Source organism: Onychomys torridus, chromosome 12, assembly GCF_903995425.1.
Source record: "Onychomys torridus chromosome 12, mOncTor1.1, whole genome shotgun sequence".
In the NCBI taxonomy this organism is placed as follows: domain Eukaryota; kingdom Metazoa; phylum Chordata; class Mammalia; order Rodentia; family Cricetidae; genus Onychomys; species Onychomys torridus.
This window is the reverse complement of record NC_050454.1, coordinates 41,783,255-41,800,908: the sequence shown is the minus strand read 5'-3', so window position 1 is coordinate 41,800,908 and position 17,654 is coordinate 41,783,255. Positions and strand designations below refer to the sequence as shown.

The 17,654-nt window shown below is 35.0% G+C and overlaps 1 protein-coding gene across 2 annotated transcripts in view; it reads left to right on the top strand.

Annotated features, from left to right (window-relative positions):
• Epha3 (EPH receptor A3) overlaps positions 1–17,654 on the top strand; it is a 311,853-nt gene that overhangs the window by 280,216 nt on the left and 13,983 nt on the right. For both annotated transcript variants that reach the window (XM_036203814.1, XM_036203813.1), the window contains exons 14-15: positions 7,239–7,388; positions 8,862–9,055. In XM_036203814.1, the coding sequence (XP_036059707.1) occupies positions 7,239–7,388; positions 8,862–9,055 (344 nt within the window). The remainder of the gene's footprint in view (positions 1–7,238; positions 7,389–8,861; positions 9,056–17,654) is intronic.

Below are 17,654 nucleotides of genomic sequence, written 5' to 3'. Positions count from 1 at the left end.
TGGTATAGCCAGATGTTGAGTAAGATCAATCCCTGTCTTACTGATGAATACAATGCTAATTTCCATAGTGGCTATTTAAGTTTGCACTCCCACCAGCAATGGATAAATGTTCCTCTTAATCCATAGATTCACAAGCATGAGATGGCACTTGTTATGTTGATCTGGGACATTCTTACAGGTGTAAGATGAAGTTTCACAGTAGTTTTGATTTGCATTTCCCTGATGGATAACGATGCTGAATATTTCTTTAAGTGTTTATCAGCTATGTGAGTTTTCTCTGTTTAGAATTCTCTGTTTAGATCTGCACTTCATTTGTAATTGGGATATTTGCTTTCTTGATATCAAGTATTTTGAATTCATTGTGTATTTTGGATATAACTTCTATCAGATGTGTAGTTGATAAAAAATCTCTTTTCATGTCTGCTATTCTGAATAACAGTGTCCTTTGCCATGCTGAAGCTTTTCACTTTTATGAGGTCCTATTTATTAAATGTTCATCTTAGGAACTTTGCTAACAGTGTTCTGTTTGGAAAATCTTTTCCTGTGCAAATGAGTTAAAGATTATTTCCCAATTTCTCTTCTCTCAGGTTCAGTGTCAGGTTTTATGTTGATATCTTTGATCCATTTGGAGTTTAGTTTTGTGTGTGATGATAATTATGGATCTATTTGAATTCTTCTACATGCAGTCTTCCAGTTTGACAAGCCTGTTTAGATCTGTACCCCATTTTTAATTAGGATAGTAGTTTTCTGGATGTCTTGTCTTTTGAGTTCTTTATATACTTTGGATATTAGCCCCATCAGATGTGTAGTTAGATTAACAACCAAACTGCCACTTATACCTACTGGGAGAGGAAAAGTCAATTGTGTCTAATAGATTGACAATGGGTGTTTCAGCCACTCCAGGACCGGCTTCCTGTTTAGGAGCAATTGACCAATAGATGTTGGACTCCACAGATTCTTTTATGTGCTTTCATTTGGTTACATTTTGGTGTTTTGTTTTATTTATTTTTTTTTACTTTGGGTTTGGAGGTGTTTTTTGTTGTATTGTATTTTTTTTTAAAAGAACTTAAAGACTTAAAGTTGAATGATTAAGGAGGGAGAGAAGATCAAAATATAGGTAGGGAGAGTATCTGGAAGGATTTGGGGAGGGGAAGAATATGATCAAAATATTTGAATTGAAAAATTTCTCTAAATAAGAAAAATAAAGTATATATTAATTAATTAATTAATTAATTAATTAATTAATTAATTAATTAAAAATGCAGAACCTGTCATGTAAAATTTAACTGAATTTTGGAAAAAAACTGCAGCCATATTAGGTAATACTTCATCTTATTCTTCAGGTTTTATTTTGTGTTATAGGTGCACATTTCCCATCATATCAATTTACCTTTATATTGTTTCGGGAGCATCTGGATGGGCCATAAACATTGCTTACTTGCGCTTTCATTTTTGTATCCTTAGAAATATTCGAATGTGAGTATTCTGTCTATTAATAAATTCTTAATCATTTTACATAATGTTGAAAAATCTCAAATTCAAGGGTGGGCTACTGTTTCTTTAGAACCATCTGTCTCTGCTCTCTCATGGTGACCAACATCTGCTGACACTATTCTCTCAGTGGCCCTTAGGTTGGAGCTACTTAGGATTAGAATAGATGTTTCCCCTGGGATGTGCTTCCCCTTGGATTGTGCCTTGTTGTCTACCACTGTGAGTGAAGCTGAGTCCCTGATAAAAGATAGATGCTAAGACCTTCAGCAAAATGATTTATCTCTGCAGTTCTGCTTTCAACCTGAGAGGCTAATATTTGTCTACAGGTTCAATACTCAATCACTCTGAGTTAAATCAGATTAACCCTCCTGAGTACTTTGTCATCGGAAGTACAATCTGACAGAGCTCACAGGCAAAGATATGAAATGAGAATTCTCAGAATAGTTCTTAAATCAACAGGGAATTAATTTCACAAACAAATAGAGGTTAGAAAGAATAGTAGATACTGCATAGTATGCTTTTGCACCTAGTCATTTAAGCCATTGTACTTAGAAGTCAAACCAGAGGCCACCCACATGCAGCAAATGAACTCATATCAAATGAGCTCCTGGTGGAGGGTGGGGGGATTATAATTTGGCCAAGTGTCTTATGCAGTGGTTCTCAACCTGTGGGCCATGACCCCTCTGTTGTAGAATGACCCCTTTTATAGGAGCCATATATCAGATATCCTGCCTATCATATATTTGCATTATGGTACATAACAGTAGCAAAATGACAGTTATGAAGCAGCAATGAAGTAATTTATGATTGGTGGGTCACCACATGAAGAGGTGTATTAAAGGGTTGCAACATTAGCAAAGTTGTAAACCCAGATCTGATTAAAAAAAAACTATCAAATTTAAATCATGATTTCCTAAAATTTCGACTTGAAAATGTTTTAAACTTCTGTGACTAACACTGGATTGGAAGATAGTAGTTAAGCACTATTTCAGTGAACCCCTACCACATGTATTTAAAACATTTTATTCACTGGGTATGGTGGAACACACCTTAATCCCAATACTCTAGAGGCAGAGGCAGGCAGATCTCCATGAGTTTGAAGCCAGCCTGGTCTAGAAAGCAAGTTCCAGGAAACCCAAGGCTGTTACTCAAACGCTGTCTCAAAACATAAATAAAACACACAAAAATAAATAATGAAACTTTATTCATCCCCTTAATTATTCTATAAATTATATAGAAGTAACACAAGATACATGTTCAAGAAGATACTGAGTTTAGAATGAAGGTAATCTCTCTTAAAAAGCTCAAATTAATTATCACTGTAAATGTCAGCCCCCTTGCCATTTATACACATTTAGCACAGAACTTTGAAAACTGAAGAGCTAAGGTTTATAAGATAGTCAAGCTGTTAGGCTGTTAGAGAAGGTAACAGTTTTATGTTCCCCATGGCCCTCAGTTTATATATAGTAAAATAACTTCAGAAATGTCAAGCAACTTGCCAAAATTAACAGGAGGATCAACACAGGTCCCGGAAAACAACACTATTATTTCTACTAAAACGAAGTATTCAAGTGGAACAAATAACTGAATACTCCCCAGCAGCACCAGTTCTTAGAGCTTCCCATTGATGGATGCTACTTAGAAATGACTAGGTTTGACGCTTCAAATATAGGAAGCAAGCATTAACTTCAGATTCTGCTGAGATTGAGATGGAGATTCCTCTGAAGTTGCAGTTTTAGATACAGTCCATATGCTGCTATTCTGGGATTGCTCCAAAGGACTGGGATCTTTCCTCAAATGCATAAATATCTGAGGAGTTTTAAATGTGGATATAGAAGACATTCAATTAAATGCTTAGCTTAAAAACCTATTAAAATATGGAAAATGCATCATCATAAATTATTTGTATAACTAATTGTATTTCTAAAGTATTCTGAAAACTTGGTGGTATTTTACCAAGAAGATGTAAATTATGAAATGAGTTCCAAGTTTCAGTACATCATTAAAGTTGTGATAAACCTGTTTTGCTTTTGCTGTTCAGGAATCACATGGGCCAAGTAATGACAGCACACTGTCTCATCAAATCCAACATTTTGCATATTTCATTGAAACCTGTGTTTGGCAGTTATTAAAAAATAGTTACACATATTTGATATGTTTATTAACAAACCATAGTTGATTTCAAAATAAATTACAAACCTTAAAAAATCTGAGATGAACTGTTGTGGTGGATGATGAGGAAGGAACAAGTTTTGTGTTCAGCATCATGAGTAGAATGATGTATAAGATTTAGAGTTAATTATGTGTAAGAAATATAGTAAGTCTGTCTTTCATACCATTCAGTTCAACCCTACAGTTACTCGGGTAAAAGGGTAAGTTACAACAGTATCAAAGCTTCTGAGTCACACTTTCTTCAGGTCACATATTTCTTCTGGATTGTTCTGTGCCCTTGGCTTGCCGGCATTGCAGATGAGGACACTCTGTTCTCCAGAGTCAGTGCTTCTACTGAAATCCTAGGCCACTAGGAAGCACAACCTGAGAAGGACAATGATACCTAACCTATTATATTAATTTAAGGCTCACTGAAAATAGAAAATAATCACCCCTAAAAAAAAAAAAAAAAGAAAAGAATTGAAGAAGGCAAGGACAGGAGAAAAAAATGAGAGAATGATTGGAATTAAGGAAAATTCCAGAAAGGATATGGCTGTCATCAAAATCTAGGTATTAAATTAGCTCTTGAGAATTGTACAGTTGATTTTCATAATGAAGTTAAATCCCAGGACAAGAACAGAACTATCTACAGAAAGAGTGAGCATGTGATACAAGGGGTTCAAGCTAAACCAGTTTATATAAAAGCCCCAGTCCTGGATTCATCCGGGTCCTTTTCTCTAGCTCCTCATGGATTATCATGCATGATCTGAAGCAGCAGCTCTCACACAGGGTGATGCCATTCCCCAGTGGACATTTGCTACTGTCTGGAGCTACTTTGGGGTTTCATAATTGGGAATCACTGATATCATTTACACACAAAGGGAATAAAGGCATCTAGAATGCAGAGTCCCCATCACTGGGATAATCTGATCTGAAATGCCAAGAGCAGCCTTTAGAGAACCTGGCTTTAATGTTATCCTACATGTGTAAGGAATAAGAGTGAGAAGGCAGCCATGTTCTCTAGTCTCACCAAATACAGGTGCATCAGGGAATGAAGGAAGAAAGAAAGGCAGTATTGGTACACAATGGAATATTCTTCTATGAAAATAATAGAATCCTATCATTTGTATCCACGTTGATGGCCTGGGGAATGCTATGCTAAGTAGTTCATGTGTATTCTAATAAAACTGATCTCATAGAAACTAATATGAAACAATGCTCACCAAGAATGTAAGGTAGAGGAATGAAGGCAAATAGTTAACCAATAGGTGCTGTGCTGAAGATAGACAAAAACCAGAAGTTGTGCATGGGTGAGTGTAGACAATAATAATATGCTGTATATTTTAAAAAGCTGTAGGGAGGGTTCCATCATAGAAAGCAGTGGGAAGGCCTCCCAAGAGGGGGGAACAGTGTGATTTTAAGACACCAAGAATTTAAGAGAAAAGGGATTCGACTAAGATAAGCAAGCTTTTCTTGAATGCCTGATCTCTTGCCAAGACAATAAATCTAAATATAAGCAACAATTCTGTGTGGTCGACATGGACCTACATGTGCTACACTCATAACCTTTATTTTTATTGCACATTCAGCTTTCTTGAGCTTGTGACTTCAAATTATAGTTTGGGAACACTATATTTTATTTTTTTGTTTAAGTCAATGGATGTTTTACTAGTTCATTATATTAGTTCTATAGTCGTTGTACTAGTGGTGAACAAAAGGATTTTGAAACTACAAGGCTAGAATTGAACAATTTGTAATGATATACTCATTTTTTTCCTTTTAATTCTACAGTCATTTTATTGGTTTTAATTCTCTTCTGTAGTTGGTGTTTTTAATTCAATATATTCAAGGTCAAGTTCTTCTGTGGTCATTTAAAGCCAGAGTGAGTTGATACTGCCCCACATGGATAATTCAAAACTTTCTCAGTCTGGTTTAGTTAACGAGGACAGCAAAAAACTGCTAACTTTCAATATTGCTTTGTAGTCAATAGTGAGCTTTTCATGATTTCCTCACCTAATGAAATTATGTAACATTAAAGGGGTGTTAACTAGTTACTAATGGAAGTTAGTTGCATGAGAGGAAAGGATAGGATGCTTACAGTTCAATTTGTTAAGGATCACACATTTTATCTTTTGTGGATATATAGTACAAACCTTTATTAATTATGGAAATTCTAATTATTAAGAAGCCTCTGGTTGGGGATTTAGCTCATTGGTAGAGCTAAATTTAGCTCATTGGCAAGCGCAAAGCCCTGGGTTCGATCCTCAGCTCAAAAAAAAAAAAAAAAAAATGTGTCCAACTGTCGAGAAAGAGGACGGTCTGCAAGAGCGTGAATTGTTGAATCCAAGTTTGCAAAAAGCACAGGGACAAATAGCCAATCGAATGGAAGCACATGAACTATGAACCAAAGGCTGTGGAGCCCCCAGTTGGATCAGGCCCTCTGGATAAGTGAGACCATTGAATAGCTTGATCTGTTTGGGAGGCACCCAGTCTGTGGGACCAGGATCTGTCCTTAGTGCATGAGCTGGCTGTTTGAAATCTTGGGCTTACACAGGGACACTTTGCTCAGCCTGGAAGGAGGGGACAGGACCCGCCTGTACTGAATCCACCAGGTTTAAATGAATCCCCAGGGGTGCCTTGATCCTGGAGGACATGGGAATGGAGTGGAGGGGTTGGGGGGAAGGTGAGGGTGGGGGCAGGAGGGGGGAGGACAGGGGAACCCATGGCTGATGTATAAAATTTAAAACACATAATAATAAAGAAAAAAATTTTAAGACAAAAAAAAAAAAAAAAAGACAAACTTCAGCCTGGGATGTGGTGTAAACATAATGTAAATAGCCAGCATGGAAAAATAGTCTCATGTTAGCGCTATGTTCAAAGCCACTCTCAAGAGAACGTAGCAAGAAGCCTCTATCATATACTTTTTCTGGACTAATATTTCTTGGTAAATCAATAAAGGTTGATTTGTGATATCTTTAAATTCTAAGAGGATGGCTTGAGTTGTAAATACTGGGGAACTTATAATTTCTTTCATGGTTTCAGTGTTCTTTTGATATATTTAGGGGTAAATTTATTTCTCAAGATGTTTTCCAATCAGATCTTAAAAAGTGCCCACTGAACCTACCACTCTCTGCTGAAGTATTGGCTGCTAAAAGCTTCTGGGAGAAAGTAGTTACTATCTTTAGCTGTGCGCACAATAATTTGCCCTTCACATTTACATGCTTAGTTCCATACCCATGGTCACTAATATCATCTTTGCTAAACTCAGTAGGACTTAAAGGAAAAGGGATATAGATACTTGAAAAGGTATTATATGGAGAAAAAATGTTAAAAGGGCAGGGAAGGATACTAGAGAGACTAGGGGTTTCCTGTAACCACAGTCCAGTTTTTTTATGCATGAAATTATCAAAGGAAAAAAATAAATAAATAAAATACAAGTTAAATATGGAAAAAATAGAACATTAGGATGTTTTAGCAGAATCCTATATTCTCCTTCAGAACAGATACCCTGAAAAATTATGTCTGATTTCAGAGTATATTATGTACATTATATGTTATATTACTTACTCACTGTACATTCAATTTTATATCCCAAGGGAGGGAAGATACCAATACGGTGGACATCACCAGAAGCAATTGCCTATCGCAAGTTCACATCAGCCAGCGATGTGTGGAGTTACGGGATTGTTCTCTGGGAAGTGATGTCTTATGGAGAAAGACCATATTGGGAGATGTCCAATCAGGATGTAAGTGTATGCTTATGGTTTATGAGTTATGAGTTGAGATTAAAACTTCAAGCTGTGCAAGGAAGTGGAGCATAATGAAGCCAGGTGGTGCCTACTTGATGACACCAAAGCTGAATACTTAAATGAAATAAAAAAATATTCTTGCATCTTGTAAGGGTATTAATTGAGTTGTTTTTAGAACTTGATTTCCTCAAGCAGAGACTTAAGAATGGAGCAAAAAGTAATGTTTCTAACAAGAATGCAATAAAATAATGTGTGTGTTCATGTGCATGTGCAGACACATCATGGAATATGATGTTTCTACTTAATTTTATTAAGAATATGCCTGCCATCACTTCTTGACTAAAATTTTACAACTGCTCCAGTATTTAGCTTACTTAAATTTAGTATTCCAAAATGACAAAATTAATAATCTCTACCATGTTGTTTCTAATAATACTCTAGGCTTGCACATGAATTTCATCACAAAAATTGAGTCAGGCTGGAAGAAACAATCTGAACTATAATGTGAGGTTTTTTTTGTTTGTTTGTTTTTCCTTCTTTCTTTTTTTTTTTTTAAGGAATTGTGCTTGAATTTATTCCATATTGCTACTGCTTAGGAAAAAGATACTATTAGTACATTGCATTAGCACATTTCATCATGCTAACCAGAAATTTTGAGCATGAACCAAAATATATAAGAAAGCAAGATGAGATGATGCTAACCAATTTCAAGTCACTGCTTATGAGATTCCCTCTACTATATTTTGATATATAGATAATATGGACATTCTCAAATGTGCTGAGTGTTTTTAAATACAATAAGTATAGGAAAATCACACTAAGTTTTCCATGTATTTTCTCCAAATTGTTATTATATCAGAGCATCTAGTGCATAGTATCTAGGGCAGCAAATTTAGCATGGCCTAGGAACTTGTTAGGAATAAAAATTCTCAGGATTTACGCCCCCAGGGTAGATGATTCAGAAACTCAGTCATTGAGAGAAAAATACTTTGTACATTAAGAACTCTTCCAGATGTTTCCGATTTACATTAAACTTTTAAAATTACTGCTTTATGTATTTTAAAACAGAAATACACTACGTATTGAAGTTACAAAAGAGAACTTCTTTGGTTTACAAAATTCTGAACTGTGGTATGGCTAGAATCTGCATCCTGATTTATTTTGCAAGAACCAATACATGACTTATATAATAATCTGCATAATAAAAGTAATTTTTAGTAGTAACAAATTTCTTATACTATGAACTTTATTTTGCCTTGATACCTTTATACACACTGCATTTTTTTTATTTAATCTTCTTTTATATAACATTTTCAGGCATGGATAATTTTTTATGTCTAGAGCCAGCTATTATCTTCTTGGGCAATTAAAAAAAACTCTTATTGAACTTTAAAATATTCCCACCAGTGTGAATGAAAACATCCAATGAATCTCTTGTCTTCTGTCCCCAAAACTCTGTTTCTCACACAGGTAATCAAAGCAGTGGATGAGGGCTATCGCCTCCCACCTCCCATGGACTGCCCAGCTGCCTTGTATCAGCTGATGCTGGACTGCTGGCAGAAAGACAGGAACAACAGACCCAAGTTTGAGCAGATTGTCAGCATTCTGGACAAGCTCATCCGGAATCCAGGCAGCCTGAAGATCATCACCAGTGCAGCAGCAAGGTGAAACATTCGATGTGCATGATACACTCCCTACACAACGCATGTTCCCCACTCCCCTCCAACTGTGTTCTTAGAAACCATAGTTCTCAGAACTGGAGAGATACTGTTGGCTTGTCTTTCCTTAACTTGGGGAATAATTCTCATGTGACTATAGAATAATGATGAAATTATTTACTAGGATTCTTAGTTAGAAGTGTCCCTCTTTTCAAGCTTAAGTCTGGGAAATATGAAGGTTGAACACATAGCTTATTTTACCTCCATCATTCAAGGAAAAGGAAGATGAGTTATTTGCTTAAAGCTATCTTCCAAAAGGTGAGCCCAGTTTGATGGTGCACACCAATAAATCCTGTCTTGGAGAGGTGGAGGAATCCAAGGTCATTCTGAGACACATAGTAAGATCAAGCCATTTTGAGTTACAGGAGACTCTTAACAAAAACCAGCAACAACAAAAACACAAAGCAAACCCATATATCAGGCAGTGTGTGAGTGTGTGATTGGTTATGTGTATGTGTGTGTGTAAATAAGTAAATACATAAGAGGTTCAATTAATTATGAATTTTGACAAAATTTTTATATAAATACTTAATGTAATTTTTAAGAAATAAAGGAATGCCTCTAATCTACATTGAAGAAAATTTTAAAATTTAAAATACATGCATTAATTACAGCATTTTGAAAATGAGGCCAAAGGAAAAATGAGCACCCATATATATATATATATACATGTGTATGTTCATTTTTTTTTCTTGAAAAGTTCAAGTTCTGTAATGTGGTTTTATAGACATGTGTTGTAAATGGAGTAGCATGATCAAACTAAGTAATGCTTAATCATTTTAGATATTAACTTTCAGATCAGTTAGTTAACAGGGAGACATCTTAAGATCTTTCTAAGCCAACATCCTAATGCTTATAAACTATTTTCTACAATCAGCATGATGTGCATTAAGTCTCACAGCTTTTTTATCTTATACGGCAAGTGTGTTTCTTTTGATTACAACCTTCCAATCTTTCCCAACGCTCATTTAGAGTAAACTCTATTCTCTCTGTTTCTGTGTTGGACCAGGTTTAAATTCAGCTTGTGATTTCATACCATAGTTCTTTGTGCATCTGTGGATTATTTCACAAGATCTATTCACATTGTCATAAATATTAAATGTATCAATATATGATAACATGCATGAGTTCACATGTTTTCTTAATCACTTATTGCTGGTGTTTGTCTTATTTTATCTCACTCTGATTGATGCAATAAGGAAGGTATTTTTGAGAGATAATTAATTTATTCCTCTTGCTTTCCATCTAGAATTGGGAGTACTGGGTAATATTTTAACTCTACTTTTAATTTTTGAGGAAATTCTATATTATATGAATTTACATTTCCACCAATAATATTACTTTTTGTTCACATCTTCAATAACTCTTAACATCTATTGCATTTTAAATTATATCCATCTTACCAGATGTGAGGTGATCTTTATAGTATTTTTTATTTGCGTGTCCCACTGATAGGTGAATGGTTTGTGTATCAATTCTAACTTTTTCAGGTCCCTTTGCATAAGAAATCCACATAAGTCTTTTGTCTATGCTTTATTAAGTCATTTGTGGGGTGTTTGCTACTAACATGTCAGTTTCTTATACACTGTAGATATTAACCTACTATTAGCTGTATTGTCTGTAAAGATTCCTTCCTTTTCTTATTTTTTAATGATTTCCTTGTCATGCAGAATCTTTTAGTTTTTTGTAATCATACTTATTTTCTTTTCACTTGTTGGTTTTGCTTTGGTGACCATATCCAAAAGTCATTTCCAAGACCAATATAATGGTGTTTTTTAAATTTGTATTTTCTTATAAGTATTTTATAGTTTAGATCTTATGGTCCAGTCTTTAATCCACTTTGAATTGTGTTGAATGAACATACATGATCAAGATTTATAGGATTTTCAATAAAAGGAAGGAAACCTAAATCATGCTGTTAATGTCATTACATGAGAATGGTGGTTTATTAGTTTCATATAACACTTAGCAGTTACTACAGTAGAATTTATTGATGTATCTTTAGATGAGATTTACCATAATTTATCCTATCAAAATTCATCTCTGTTCCAAACTTCACAAGGAGAGAGAGAATGCAGACTCTGTGGAAATCTACCTGACAGTTTGACAACAGGCTGGATTATAGACCTGTCCTAGCCAGGGCATATGGTCCTCATTTTACACCTTGAAGTCATTTCTTTTGATCTTTACTCAGTAGTTACTGTACCAGGGAAAAACAACTCTTTAGCTCTCTTCTTCTCATAAGAAGGCATTTAAGCCTTCCACTGGATGATATTATCCATATAAAGATAAATTACGCTATATGATTTAGAGATATTTAACTTCAATTTCAGGGATGAAAATAGTCTTACATCAGATTACAGAATGCTGGCATACACACAAGTATCCAATGTTTAAGAGACTTTCTAAATTTATTTTTCTATTATGTGACATTTTGCTACTATAGTATTAACTACCTAAATAATTTTCAAATATTTAGTCACAAAACATTAAATTCTAGGGAAAAGATAGCTATTTTTCTACAAAGTACCATTGGTTTTAGTTTGCTTAATATAAAACTGGGGACTCTATGTTTATTTATTGTTATAAAGGCAATTACCTTGGGAGACCAGTCAATACACAGTCATGTTCAGCCATGTTCATCGCCACTCAAGGATTTCAATATATGTTTTCCTTTAGAAATAAAAATGAATTTCCACTGCTTTAGGGTGATTATGTTACTTTTTTCAAAACTGATTGAACTCATTTTCCCTTTTAATTTTCAAGAGAATGATTATGTACTTGGGAGATTTTTGAACACAAAATGAAATTTACTGCCTCTTGCTTTTACCCACTCTGTCGTTTCTAGTAATTTCTTGAGGAATTGTCCCTCTGACCACCATGAGCAAATTCTTCTCCTTTTTGCATACCTTTTCCTCTGTCTTCTCTGCATAGATCTAAAGTTTTAATTCTATGTCATCTTTGCCATAGACATTTATCTTATGATAGTGTTTCTCACATTTCATGGTGATAGGCATCACCAGGGGAATTTACAAAGTGCATCCAACTCTGAATCTTTAAGACAGAACTCTAGAATCCGCTTATTTGATGAAACTCTGGTGACTGTTTTTCCCCGACAGATGAATTTAAGATGCTGTGTTCAGTACCACATGTATGGACAGATATCTTGGATTACTACATCCCTATTTTTCTAACATTCCTCAAACCAAAACTTCCCAAGTAGTGGTTTCATGATATTTCCAATTTTTGTTCTGAAACATTCATCTTTCTCTGTCCTACAATTAACCAGATTCCTTATACTGTTTTTCTAGGGGAGTTGCGGTAAATACACCAATACCTATTCATTTACTCAGTGGGGTATAGGAATAACTTTTAACATGCTAGCTTGCAACATCTGTTCCTGTCAACTAGACTACTGCATTGACTGCCTGATTAACCTCCTCTTCTGTTTTTCCCCTGTACCAAACATCTATCCATACAGCACTCAGATTGTTTTATCCAAACAATATAACTTCAACTGTTGTTTATAGCTAATTTGATATTCTCTTTATAACACAGGAGAATTGACTTGCTCCTTTGAAGGTTCAAAAAGCCTTGCTTCCTCCAGTATCACTTTTCATTCATTCACCAATTCCTGTGGGTGCTTATGGTAGACCTACTGTAGCCGAAGTTTTCCTGTGTCCTGCCTGGCCTGTGGTCAGTAAAAATTTCTCTCACCTGCCAGTCCCACAGCTGCTCAGTCCAAGTAAACACACAGAGGCTAATATTATTTACAAACTGTATGCCCATTAGCTCAAGCTTATTACTGACTAGCTCTTACATCTTAAATTAACCCATAATTCTTATTTAGGTTTAGCCATGTGGTTTGGTACCTTTTCTTAGTTCTGCCTTTATACTTGCTTCCTCTGCCTCTGGCTGGAGACTCCTGACTCAGCCTTCCTGTTCTCAGAATTCTCCTCTCTCTTTGTCCTGCCTATACTTCCTGCCTGGCTACTAGCCAATCAGAACTTTATTTATTAACCAATCAGAGCAACACATTCATAGCATATAGAGTGATTTCTACAGCAACCTACACTCTATGTAACAGAAACTTTGTAGTCCCTGGAAATGAGGAAGCCAGATGGTCCTAAACATATTGATAATTATGCTGCAGTAGATATACAATATGCAGCTTACAGTATAGATTGTAGAATGAAATAAATAGGTAGAGATGTGGCATAAAACAGTTATGAGTCAGGATTTAAAAAGAGATTATAAGGATTATGAGTTGGAGCCAAGGAAATTATTTTTGTATACTAAAAAATATTGACTATCATCTAGAGGAAGGTGAACTTTCATCCATGTGCACAAGGCAGTCAATATTTTGGTGGCAGCCCAACCTCAGAGAAACAAGAAGTGGACAAAGCAAAAGGAAGGAAGGTTGAGAGCTTCTGCAGGCATGGCTTATTGGCTGAGTCATCTTACCAATGCTAAAAGCTAATTTCCATTAATATTATAATTGATTCATAGAATCAAAATCCTTAACATAAGGAATTTAAGAAAGGCATTAAAATGATTAGGCTGAAGTTGTGAAATGAAATTAACCAATGGAATAGAGACTTAAATATTCTAATTAATATATGTATAATGAGGTCCTGAAGACCAAGTCATATAGAGCTAATGGAAATCACTGTAGAGATCTCCTTTCATTGCATTGCTCACTATGGAAGGCTCATGTTAATGAATTTACAGCACAAACCAGAGCAAAAGCAAACAACGCTCATCATTTCCCTGTTAATGGCCATAAGCAAATGCTGTTTTAAAACACTTCTTACCTCTGAGTACATAAAACAATATTTTTCAGAGTAGCTGATGTTTTGACAAATAATTTGTACTTCAAGATAAAGCCTACAACAACAACAAAAAAAAAACAATTCCACTTTATTCCTCAAAATGACTTTGACCTCAAATTCTGAACTGACAAGGTGATTTTGCTCTTTGACAAATATTTTAAAGAACATTTTACAGGAAAACAAATATGCCAGATACCCAGGTAACTTCTTCATATTAAGAATCTTAAAATCAAAGTAACTAATTATACTATAGGGAGTGCTTAAAATGGACATGAAGCTAAAACTGCTCAAGTTTCTCTTAAAAGATGAAGATAATTAAAGTAATACAATAGCCTTATTAAGGTTTCATGTGCATAGTAATTTTTATTGGGAAACAAAGAAATATTTATTCTAGATATAATTTTGATGAATTGTCTATTCAATGCTATTTTTCATCATCAATAGAAAGTTTATATATTTAATAGTATCTGGAATTTTAATTTTAGAGGTAAAGAGATCAAGGTTAGTATTGGTCCACATTAAAATAAATTGAAAATCTAACATTCCTTCTCAAATATAGTGAACAGGCATCAAATTGAAACTTAAAAGCAAATTACAAAAGGAACTGAAAATGATAAAGGAAAATGTCATTAATATTTTGGCTTTAAGAAATAACATAGCATGCCCTGAGACTATTCTCAATAAAAAATTTAAATAATTTATACCATGCATCTCTAATATTAGTGATCTTTCCTAGATGTCATGGTATCTGCTCCTTGGTTTAAGAAATATATATTGTTCAAAATCTTGGTGCATGGAAATAGAGAAATCTGTAAAGAAAAAGCCAGAAAAGAATAAGCCCTCAATCCAAATGAATCTGGGACATTATTGAAACAAGCTGATTATCATGAAATTTTCTTGGACTTGGCATTTGGTAGCTGACATTTGTTCCCCTCTACCTAGTGCTAATTGGTATGTGAGCACTGGCAGCTTAAACAGGAGTTGATGGGAAGAAAAATATGTGTACCTCTTTAATGCAAGGGTATGAAAGCCCATAAAAGAATAATTCACAAACCCAAATACAAGGAGGGAGCAAGCAGGGGAGGAGAGTTATTTTTTTGCTTCCCCTGAGCAAACATGCAATTTCCATGATTTCTTTTTAATGACTGCGGTCTGTGGCCAGTAGGCACTGATTTATGAAAAGCTGTAAAAGATCAGGTGGAACTCTGTAGGACATCGTTTACAGCTGCATGGATTGAAACCTATCTAATTTGTCTAGTAAAAGTGTGAGCTCACGGTGCACATCGCCCTGCCTATAAATTTCCCCTTCAGACCCAAAGTCTGGGGCTGGGTCTAAAAAAAAAAAAAAACCTGCTGCCTGCAGCTGCTCAGAAAGCTGGATTCCCTTGGTGTGCATGAAGAGACATCACAGACTCTTCACAGTGAGAGACAAATTCCTATCCATTGATAAACTCTCCAGATGTCCTCTCTGAGGAGGAAAGGAACCAATTTTTATTTGAAATCCCTAGAGAAATCCTGGAAGTGGAAAAATGATACTTTGCAGGACTGGTTATTCTGAGGTCACTGGCATTAAAATTAGGTTCTTTTTTTTTTTTTTTTTTTTTGTCTTGGTTGCACTTTGATCCAAGTCATAAACAGAAAAACTCAGCTGGGGTCACTCTAATCCCTAATCCACACGTCCTGTTCTATTTCAATTTGTTTATACTAATTTTCTCCAACTTCTTGTTGAGTCTGTCCAAAGTGTTGAGTTTAAAAATACAAACCATCCTGAGCTGAGAAGAAAATGTTTCCCATTTTGCTATTAGGCACACTTCATAAATATCCTGAATAAATTGCCTGGGGTTTGATTCTTTGTACCCACAAACCCATAAATAAAAAAGTATTACTATTCATGGGACTAAGGGATGACATGGGTTCCATGTAACAGCTACTGGAGACATGGAAACTGGTCTATGTGTGTTCACATCCTAGGTACTTTTATATTTCTCACAACAAGGTACTTTTGTATCGTATTGTCTTGTATTTCAGGCTCATTTGACTTTTCTTACAAAACTTTCACATACTTGATTTAATGTTTCTGTGTACTTTATGTATAGGAAGGATGATTTTCCCAGAAACGTTCCTTGTTCAGCTATATTGACTGTAGCTGAGAAGAGTATAGGTGGGACTGAAATGTAACATTGCCCTCTGTTCCTTAAATCAGTTTTAAATTTGAAAGTTTCAATCAAATTATTTTAGTGTATCCATATAATAGTATATCAATTTATAGGTTTCTCAGATGCTGAATCATGGTATCTAGGTCTGGGGCAGGCTGTGAAATTCTCTTTACTTAAAAGCTCAAGTTCTGGACCAGTAAGATGCCTCAGAGGGTAAAGGGGCTTGCTGCCAGGACTGATGAACTGAGTTTAATCACCGTTACTCCCATGACAGTGGACAGAGACAACCTATCCTACAGCATTGTCCTCTGACATCCACATATGCACTGTGGCAGAAGCATCAACAACACACTGTTCTCAATCACACACACACACACACACACACACACACACACACACACATACACACACACACATGCACACACGCATGCACACACACACAAGCACACACAAACACACAAGGGGGATAATAAATAAAATAAAATTTAAAACTCCTCAACTTTATACATTACATATCTTTTGTATGTTAAGAAATGATGGGGACCATCAACATTGGTAGATGAAACTTCCCAATTAAAAGTACGTGTGAGATGCAGAGTTGGCACATTTATGAATTCTCCTCCAAGCCATTTTCTTATTTACAACAGAAAAATTTCCCCACATGGCCTATGTGATAACTAGTGATAGCTTTCATATGTGAGACAGCATACAGCTCCAGAGCATCTGAATGCTTGCAGTTACTTAATAAGATATGACTATAATTAACCCCAGCTCTATTTACTTCAGAAATAAAGGAGGAAAGCATACTAATTATTGTGCACATATCTTGGACTCCTCTGGATCCCCAAGTTGAGTTCCAGTATTTATAAATGTTGAACTTTAACACTTCACATTATATATTTAGTGTAGACATGAGTTTTTAAGAGGATAAAAATAAATGCATTTTAAAAATGATGATAATGGGTATTTCATGCCACAGATTAAATCTAGAAAGCTAAGAATATGCTCTAAACTGAACTACACATTTGGTCTCAGGTATTTTAAAAGTACACTAAAATATCTTAAGAGAGGAATAAAGATTAAATCCAATGTCAACTTCACAAAAGATAAAATATTTTGAACAATAATTCTGATGAGGTAAAAAAAAAAAACACCAAAATGTATATTCACAATTATAAAAATTAGACTACTCTAGGTAAAGTTTTAATGTAAACAACATATTCCGTTTAATAATGAAAACAGTAATGACATTATGCAGAACAGCACATCCATTTACAAGAGTTGCCTGTGACCTCATAATGAGCTTATAAAAGTTATTGACTACTCTAATGAGGCCGCTAACAATAGCCACTTTACAGGGCCATTGAACTATCATACACATAATATTACACATGACAAAACATATGGCCCCTCATGCAGGAATTAGCAATATCACGCCAATCTATGCATTGTATAAAACATGGAATTTACTGAAACGTTTTCTTCATGAAGTTTTAAATTTGTAAACTGGATTCAATGAGTATGCAACCTGTGTTAGAATAAGAACAAATCCCTGCA